We start from the raw sequence: 10,240 nt of genomic DNA on the forward strand, positions 1-10,240 counted from the left end.
AGCCTCCTTACTGTCTGTCTGTCTGTCTGTCTGTCTGTCTGTCTGTCTGTCTGTCTGTCTGTCTGTCTGTCTGTCTGTCTGTCTGTCTGTCTGTCTGTCTGTCTGTCTGTCTGTCTGTCTGTCTGTCTGTCTGTCTGTCTGTCTGCAGATGAAGACATGTCTATCAACATCCATGACAGAGAGCATCTGAACAGACGGATGCATATGGGATCAAATACACACAGCACACAACACACGTGTCCAGGACTGCTGTCCTCTTCTGTCTTTCTGTCTGAGAGATCAATGTGATCATGGACCAGGACAGGAAACAGGAAGTAGAGCTCCTGTAGAGGATTTGAAGGAGCACCGTCAATCTCCCATCTCACTTCCTGTAAGGGCCAGAGGTCAGCCAGGCGCTGGTTCCTGATTGGCTCACGTGAGGGCAGAGTGTCATAAATGTTTGTTCCTGATTGGCTGGCTGGCTGGTGTGAGGAGTGTCAGAAATACTTTGGCTACAGATTTATGTGGCTTTAGTCCTAGCCCTGAAACTAAATAACACTGAGGTACAACCTCACTACCTCTCTCCCTCTCTCTCTCCCCTCCCTCCCTCCCTCTATCTCTCCCCCTCTCTCTCTCTCTCTCTCCCTCTTCCGTCTCTCTCTCTCCCCTCCCTCCCTCCCTCTATCTCTCTCCCCTCTCTCTCTCTCTCTCTCTGTCTCCCTCTCGCCATCTCTCTCTCTCTCTGTCTCCCTCTCTCCGTCTCTCTCTCTCTCCGTCTCTCTCTCTCTGTCTCCCTCTCTCCGTCTCTCTCTCTCTCCGTCTCTCTCTCTCTCCCTCTCACTCTCCCCCTCTCTCCCTCTCCTCTTCTCTCCCTCCCTCTCGCTCTCCCCGTTCTCTCTCTCTCTCTCCATCCAACCCGTCTCTGTCCAGATCAGGCCACACCCTCTGGATGGGGTTTAGTCTTTCTGACGAATCCCTCTCCTACTACAGTACCAGGCTCTGTCTCTCATTGGGCAGTTCTCCTGTTCATCGAGCTAAACCCCGCCCTGCTGTTAAAGTGCGAGGGACTTGTGGCTGGTTCATTGCTCGATAGGCCAGCGGACATGCCACTCGTGTATCTGTGCTCCGGTTGGTCGAAGGTGAACTGTGGGAGGGGCTTGTAGTCACTGTAGAGAGAGGAAGGTCTCGTGTTGGAGTTCAGGGACAGGGTGTGTGTGGGGGACGGAGTGTGTGTGTGTGAATGAGGTAGAGTATGTGTACGGATAAGAGTGTGTGCATGGGGCAGGCGGTGTGTGTGTGTGTGTGTCTGGGTGTGTGTTACTGCGTGAGGGAGAGTCTGTACGAGTGTGTGGTGATGTGTCGGCGTTAGTGTTGGCGTGTGTGTAGGCGTGAGTGTGCGTACCGGTGAGTGTGTCGGCGTCAGCCTGTGTGTGGGAGTGTGTGAGTCGGCGACGTCGTAGGAGGGGTCCTGCGTCTCAGCAGCGGGTTGCAGTCTGCCTGCGGCTCCGAGGGGCGCGGCCTGCTGGGTCACACGGGGGTGGATGGAGATGCAGGGTGGGCTCATCCTCTTCTTCCTGTGACCTCTAACCTCTGACCCCTGACCCCTGGGCCTCCTCTCTTCCCCGTCCACCTCCCCTAGCAGTGGGTCCTCTGGAGGGACGGGCAGATCTCGATGGAGTGTCGTCGCTGGTCGTCAGGACAACGGGGTTTATCCAGGAAGCCAGGAAGCCCTGGGTGTCTACGCTGAAGCCCTTCCTCGGGTCGTGAGCCCTTCCTCTATCTCCTCCTCTACCTCCTCCTCTACCTCCTCCTCTACCCCCTCCTCTACATCCTCCTCCAAATCCTCCTCTACCTCCTCCTCTACATCCTCCTCTCCCCCTCCTCTACATCCTCCTCTACATCCTCCTCTACCCCTCCTCTACATCCTCTACATCCTCCTCTACCTCTACATCCTCCTCCACCTCCTTCAATACCTCCTCCTCTTCCTCCTCTACCCCCTCCTCTACCCCCCTCCTCTACATTCTCCTCTACATCCTCCTCTACCACCTCCTCCTCTACATCCTCCTCCTCTACATCCTCCTCTACCTCCTCCTCCTCTACATCCTCCTCCTCTACATCCCCTTTACCTCTTCCTCCTCTACATCCTCCTCTACATCCTCCTCCTCTACCCCCTCCTCTACCTCTACCTACTTCTCTACCTCCTCCTCTACCTCCTTCTCTACCTCCTCCTCTACATCCTCCTCTACCCCCTCCTCTACATCCTCCTTTACCTCCTCTTCCTCTACATCCTCCTCTACCTCTACCTCCTCCTCTACATCCTCCTTTACCTCCTCTTCCTCTACATCCTCCTCCTCTACCACCACCTCTACCTCTACCTACTTCTCTACATCCTCCTCTACCTCTACATCCTCCTCCTCTACCACCACCTCTACCTCTACCTGCTTCTCTACATCCTCCTCCTCTACCTCTACATCCTCCTCTACCTCCTCCTCTACCTCCTCCTCTACATCCTCCTCTACCCCCTCCTCTACATCCTCCTTTACCTCCTCTTCCTCTACATCCTCCTCCTCTACCACCACCTCTACCTCTACCTACTTCTCTACATCCTCCTCTACCTCTACATCCTCCTCCTCTACCACCACCTCTACCTCTACCTACTTCTCTACATCCTCCACCTCTACCTCTACATCCTCCGCATCTACCTCTACATCCTCCTCCTCTACCACCACCTCTACATCCTCCTCCTCTACCACCTCCTCTACATCCTCCTCTACATCCTTCTCTACATTCTCCTCTACCTCCTCCTCTACATTCTCCTCTACCCCCTCCTCTACATCCTCTACATCCTCCTCTACATCCTTCAATACCTCCTCCTCTTCCTCCTCTACCCCCTCCTCTACATCCTCCTCTACATCCTCCTCTACCACCTCCTCCTCCACATCCTCCTCCTCTACCCCCTCCTCTACCTCTACCTACTTCTCTACATCCTCCTCTACCTCTACATCCTCCTCTACCTCCTCCTCTACCCCCTCCTCTACCTCTACATCCTCCTCTACCACCTCCTCTACCCCCTCCTCTACATCCTCCTCTACCTCCTTCTCTACCTCCTCCTCTACATCCTCCTCTACCTCCTCCTCTACATCCTCCTTTACCTCCTCTTCCTCTACATCCTCCTCCTCTACCACCTCCTCTACCTCTACCTACTTCTCTACATCCTCCTCTACCTCCTCCTCTACATCCTCCTTTACCTCCTCTTCCTCTACATCCTCCTCCTCTACCACCACCTCTACCTCTACCTACTTCTCTACATCCTCCTCTACCTCTACATCCTCCTCCTCTACCACCACCTCTACCTCTACCTACTTCTCTACCTCTACATCCTCCTCCAAATCCTCCTCCAAATCCTCCTCTACCTCTACCTCCTCCTCTACATCCTCCTTTACCTCCTCTTCCTCTACATCCTCCTCCTCTACCACCACCTCTACCTCTACCTACTTCTCTACATCCTCCTCTACCTCTACATCCTCCTCCTCTACCACCACCTCTACCTCTACCTACTTCTCTACATCCTCCTCTACCTCTACATCCTCCTCCAAATCCTCCTCCAAATCCTCCTCTACCTCCTCCTCCTCTACTTCCTTCTCTACATCCTCTACATCCTCCTCCAAATCCTCCTCTACCTCCTCTACCCCTTCCTCTATCTCCTCCTCTACATCCTTCTCTACATCCTCCTCTACATCCTCTACATCCTCCTCCAAATCCTCCTCTACCTCCTCTACCCCTTCCTCTACCCCTTCCTCTACCCCCTCCTCTACATCCTCATCTACCCCCTCCTCTACATCCTCCTTTACCCCCACCTTCCTCTACCTCCTCTTCTACCTCCCCCTCTACCTCCTCCTCTACCTCCCCCTCTACCTCCTCCACATCCTCCTCTACCCCCCACATCTACTTCCCCCTCCCCCCCATACTCGATGACATCAGCGTTTTGGCATATGTAGATACTGGTATGGTGCTGGAGATGATGAATGAGCCTGAAAAGTGATGGATTTGTCTTCAACTCTTTCTAACTGGTGTCTCTTCCCCACTCTTCTTCCTCCTCCTCTTCCTCCTCCTCTTCTTCCTCCTCCTCCTCTACCTCCTCCTCCTCTTCCTCCTCCTCTTCTACATCCTCCTCTACCTCCTCTTCCTCCTCCTCCTCTTCTACATCCTCCTCTTCCTCCTCCTCTTCTACCTCCTCCTCTTCCTCCTCCTCCTCTTCCTCCTCCTCTTCCTGAAAAGTGATGTCTTGTCTTCAACTCTTTTTAACTGGTGTCTCTTCCCCACTCTTCCTCTTCCTCCTCTACCTCTACCTCCTCTTCCTCCTCTTCCTCCTCTCTCAGGTCTGTTTTCAGGAGAGCTCCCAGAATGCACCCAGGACCTGATGATTGATGTGACCAAGAGTTACTACCAGAAATTCCTCTCTCTCAGCCAGATATAAACTACCCTTACATATACATTAGCCTACCTTACCTTAACCTACCCTACTCTATCCAGATATAATCTACCCTACACTATCCAGATATAACCTACCCTACACTATCCAGATATAAATACCTTACCTAAACCTACCTTACCTTACCTTAACCTACCTAACCCTAACCCTAATTCTCTCTCTCAGCCAGATATAAACCCCTTAACCTACCTTACCTTAACCTACCTTAACCCACCCTACCTTACCTTACATTAACCTACCTTAACCTACCTAACCCTAATTCCTCTCTCTCAGCCAGATATAAACCCCTTAACCTACGCTACCTTAACCTTAACCTACCTTAACCTACCCTACCTTAACCTAACCTACCTTAACCTGCCCTGCCTTAACCCACCCTACCTTAACCTACCTTAACCTGCCCTACCTTAGCCTGCCCTACCTTAACCTTAACCAGCCTGCCCTGCCTTAACCTACCTTAGCCTGCCCTGCCTTAGCCTGCCCCTGCACCTTAGCCTGCCCTACCTTAACCTACCCCACCCTGCCCTACCTTAACCTACCATAACCTGCCCTACCTTAACCTGCCCTTAAGCCTGCCCTACCTTAGCCTGCCCCTACCTTAGCCTGCCCCTGCCTTAACCTGCCCCCTAGCCTGCCTTAGCCTGCCCTAACCTAGCCTGCCCTACCTTAGCCTGCAGCCTAGCCTGCCCTGCTTAACCTGCCCTGCCTTAGCCTGCCCTACCTTAACCTACCCTTAACCTACCCTACCTTAGCCTGCCCTGCCTTAAGCCTGCCTTAGCCTGCCCCTACCTTAACCTGCCCCTACCTTAACCTACCTTAGCCTGCCCTACCCTAGCCTGCCCTTACCCTACCTTAGCCTGCCCTACCAGCCTGCCCTGCCCTACCTGCCTGCCTGCCCTGCCCTACATTAGCCTGCCCTACCTTAACCTGCCCTACCTTAAGCCTGCCCTGCCTAGCCTGCCCTACCTTAACCTACCCTACCTTAACCTGCCCTACCTTAACCTACCCTAACCCACCCTACCTTAACCCTACCCTACCTTAACCTACCCTACCTAACCTACCCTACCTTAATCTACCCTACTCTGCTCGACACTATACAGATATAACCCCTACCTTAACCTACCCTATCCGATCCTTGTTCTGCCCCTGAACAAGGCAGTTTACCCACTGTTCCTAGACCAGCATTGAAAATAAAAATTTGTTCTTAACTGACTTGCCTAGTTAATTAACGGTCAAATTAATAAATTATACGTAGATTCTTTCATGATCGAACTCGACGAGTTCCTTTCAACTTCTTCCAGCTGTTTATTTAATTTTTTTTTTTTGGGGGAAGAGACACAAAACTAAACTACGACTTTGATTTCAAGACCAAATAGGAACTCAACAGTGTTTGGGGTAAACAACAGATTTATACACCTCAGTTATGTTGCTCTCTGGCGCCATCCTGTGGGGACTGCTGAGAATACAGTCAATATTAAAGACATGTTAGTCTGGCGCCATCCTGTGGGGACTGCTGAGAATACAGTCCATATTAAAGACATGTTGCTCTCTGGCGCCATCCTGTGGGGACTGCTGAGAATACAGTCCATATTAAAGACATGTTGCTCTCTGGCGCCATCCTGTGGGGACTGCTGAGAATACAGTCCATATTAAAGACATGTTGCTCTCTAGCGCCATCCTGTGGGGACTGCTGAGAATACAGTCCATATTAAATACATGTTGCTCTCTAGCGCCATCCTGTGGGGACTGCTGAGAATACAGTCCATACTAAAGACATGTTACTCTCTGGCGCCATCCTGTGGGGACTGCTGAGAATACAGTCCATATTAAAGACATGTTAGTCTGGCGCCATCCTGTGGGGACTGCTGAGAATACAGTCCATATTAAAGACATGTTGCTCTCTGGCGCCATCCTGTGGGGACTGCTGAGAATACAGTCCATATTAAAGACATGTTGCTCTCTGGCGCCATCCTGTGGGGACTGCTGAGAATACAGTCCATATTAAAGACATGTTGCTCTCTGGCGCCATCCTGTGGGGACTGCTGAGAATACAGTCCATATTAAAGACATGTTGCTCTCTAGCGCCATCCTGTGGGGACTGCTGAGAATACAGTCCATACTAAAGACATGTTACTCTCTGGCGCCATCCTGTGGGGACTGCTGAGAATACAGTCCCTATTAAAGACATGTTGCTTTCTAGCGCCATCCTGTGGGGACTGCTGAGAATACAGTCCATACTAAAGACATGTTACTCTCTGGCGCCATCCTGTGGGGACTGCTGAGAATACAGTCCATACTAAAGACATGTTACTCTCTAGCGCCATCCTGTGGGGACTGCTGAGAATACAGTCCATATTAAAGACATGTTACTCTACCGCCATCCTGTGGGGACTACTGATAACACAGTCCATATTAAAGACATGTTACTCTCTAGCGCCATCCTGTGGGGACTACTGAGAATACAGTCAATATTAAATACATGTTGCTCTCTGGCGCCATCCTCTGGGGACTGCTGAGAATACAGTCAATATTAAAGACATGTTGCTCTCTAGCTCCATCCTGTGGGGACTGCTGAGAATACAGTCAATATTAAACATGTTAGTCTGGCGCCATCCTGTGGGGACTGCTGAGAACACAGTAAATATTAAAGACATGTTGCTCTCTGGCGCCATCCTCTGGGGACTGCTGAGAATACAGTCAATATTAAAGACATGTTGCTCTCTAGCTCCATCCTGTGGGGACTGCTGAGAATACAGTCAATATTAAAGACATGTTAGTCTGGCGCCATCCTGTGGGGACTGCTGAGAATACAGTCCATATTAAAGACATGTTGCTCTCTAGCGCCATCGTGTGGGGACTGCTGAGAATACAGTCCATACTAAAGACATGTTACTCTCTGGCGCCATCCTGTGGGGACTGCTGAGAATACAGTCCATATTAAAGACATGTTACTCTAGCGCCATCCTGTGGGGACTACTGATAACACAGTCCATATTAAAGACATGTTACTCTCTAGCCCCATCCTGTGGGGACTACTGAGAATACAGTCAATATTAAAGACATGTTAGTCTGGCGCCATCCTGTGGGGACTGCTGATAACACAGTCCATATTAAAGACATGTTACTCTCTAGCCCCATCCTGTGGGGACTACTGAGAATACAGTCAATATTAAAGACATGTTAGTCTGGCGCCATCCTGTGGGGACTGCTGATAACACAGTCAATATTAAACATGTTACTCTCTAGCGCCATCCTGTGGGGACTACTGAGCACACAGTCAATATTAAAGACATGTTGCTCTCTAGCGCCATCCTGTGGGGACTGCTGAGAATACAGTCAATATTAAAGACATGTTGCTCTCTAGCGCCATCCTGTGGGGACTGCTGATAACACAGTCCATATTAAAGACATGTTACTCTCTAGCGCCATCCTGTGGGGACTGCTTAGAATACAGTCAATATTAAATACATGTTGCTCTCTAGCTCCATCCTGTGGGGACTGCTGAGAATACAGTCAATATTAAACATGTTAGTCTGGCGCCATCCTGTGGGGACTGCTGAGAACGCAGTCAATATTAAACACATGTTAGTCTGGCGCCATCCTGTGGGGACTGCTGATAATACAGTAAATATTAAATACATGTTGCTCTCTGGCGCCATCCTCTGGGGACTGCTGAGAATACAGTCAATATTAAAGACATGTTGCTCTCTAGCTCCATCCTGTGGGGACTGCTGAGAATACAGTCCATATTAAAGACATGTTGCTCTCTGGCGCCATCCTGTGGGGACTGCTGAGAATACAGTCCATATTAAAGACATGTTGCTCTCTGGCGCCATCCTGTGGGGACTGCTGAGAATACAGTCCATACTAAAGACATGTTACTCTCTGGCGCCATCCTGTGGGGACTGCTGAGAATACAGTCCATATTAAAGACATGTTGCTCTCTAGCGCCATCCTGTGGGGACTGCTGAGAATACAGTCCATACTAAAGACATGTTACTCTCTGGCGCCATCTTGTGGGGACTGCTGAGAATACAGTCCATACTAAAGACATGTTACTCTCTAGCGCCATCCTGTGGGGACTGCTGAGAATACAGTCCATATTAAAGACATGTTACTCTAGCGCCATCCTGTGGGGACTACTGATAACACAGTCCATATTAAAGACATGTTACTCTCTAGCGCCATCCTGTGGGGACTACTGAGAATACAGTCAATATTAAAGACATGTTAGTCTGGCGCCATCCTGTGGGGACTGCTGATAACACATTCAATATTAAACACATGTTGCTCTCCAGCACCATCCTGTGGGGACTGCTGATAATACAGTAAATATTAAATACATGTTGCTCTCTGGCGCCATCCTCTGGGGACGGCTGAGAATACAGTCAATATTAAAGACATGTTAGTCTGGCGCCATCCTGTGGGGACTGCTGAGAATACAGTCCATATTAAAGACATGTTGCTCTCTGGCGCCATCCTGTGGGGACTGCTGAGAATACAGTCCATATTAAAGACATGTTGCTCTCTGGCGCCATCCTGTGGGGACTGCTGAGAATACAGTCCATATTAAAGACATGTTGCTCTCTAGCGCCATCGTGTGGGGACTGCTGAGAATACAGTCCATACTAAAGACATGTTACTCCTGTGGGGACTCTGGCAGCCATCCTGTGGGGACTGCTGAGAATACAGTCCATATTAAAGACATGTTACTCTAGCGCCATCCTGTGGGGACTACTGATAACACAGTCCATATTAAAGACATGTTACTCTCTAGCCCCATCCTGTGGGGACTACTGAGAATACAGTCAATATTAAAGACATGTTAGTCTGGCGCCATCCTGTGGGGACTGCTGATAACACAGTCAATATTAAACACATGTTGCTCTCCAGCACCATCCTGTGGGGACTGCTGATAACACAGTCAATATTAAAGACATGTTGCTCTCTAGCGCCATCCTGTGGGGACTGCTGAGAATACAGTCAATATTAAACATGTTAGTCTGGCGCCATCCTGTGGGGACTGCTGAGAACACAGTAAATATTAAAGACATGTTGCTCTCTGGCGCCATCCTGTGGGGACTGCTGATAACACAGTAAATATTAAATACATGTTGCTCTCTAGCGCCATCCTGTGGGGACTGCTGAGAATACAGTCCATATTAAAGACATGTTACTCTAGCGCCATCCTGTGGGGACTACTGATAACACAGTCCATATTAAAGACATGTTACTCTCTAGCCCCATCCTGTGGGGACTACTGAGAATACAGTCAATATTAAAGACATGTTAGTCTGGCGCCATCCTGTGGGGACTGCTGATAACACAGTCAATATTAAACACATGTTGCTCTCCAGCACCATCCTGTGGAGACTGCTGATAACACAGTCAATATTAAAGACATGTTGCTCTCTAGCGCCATCCTGTGGGGACTGCTGAGAATACAGTCAATATTAAAGACATGTTGCTCTCTGGCGCCATCCTGTGGGGACTGCTGATAACACAGTCCATATTAAAGACATGTTACTCTCTAGCGCCATCCTGTGGGGACTGCTTAGAATACAGTCAATATTAAATACATGTTACTCTCTAGCTCCATCCTGTGGGGACTGCTGAGAATACAGTCAATATTAAACATGTTAGTCTAGCCCCTTCCTGTGGGGACTGCTGAGAACGCAGTCAATATTAAACACATGTTAGTCTGGCGCCATCCTGTGGGGACTGCTGATAATACAGTAAATATTAAATACATGTTGCTCTCTGGCGCCATCC

At 49.8% G+C, this 10,240-nt stretch overlaps 1 protein-coding gene across 1 annotated transcript in view; it reads left to right on the plus strand.

Annotated features, from left to right (window-relative positions):
* LOC121845137 (dynactin subunit 5-like) overlaps positions 1–4,597 on the plus strand; it is a 22,320-nt gene extending 17,723 nt beyond the window's left edge. Inside the window, 1 exon segment of the mRNA XM_042315881.1 lies at positions 4,359–4,597. Coding sequence (XP_042171815.1) covers positions 4,359–4,456 — 98 coding nt within the window. The 3' untranslated portion in view covers positions 4,457–4,597.
* The last annotated feature ends 5,643 nt before the right edge of the window (positions 4,598–10,240 follow it).

Source organism: Oncorhynchus tshawytscha, unplaced genomic scaffold, assembly GCF_018296145.1.
Source record: "Oncorhynchus tshawytscha isolate Ot180627B unplaced genomic scaffold, Otsh_v2.0 Un_contig_1256_pilon_pilon, whole genome shotgun sequence".
Classification (NCBI taxonomy): Eukaryota; Metazoa; Chordata; class Actinopteri; order Salmoniformes; family Salmonidae; genus Oncorhynchus; species Oncorhynchus tshawytscha.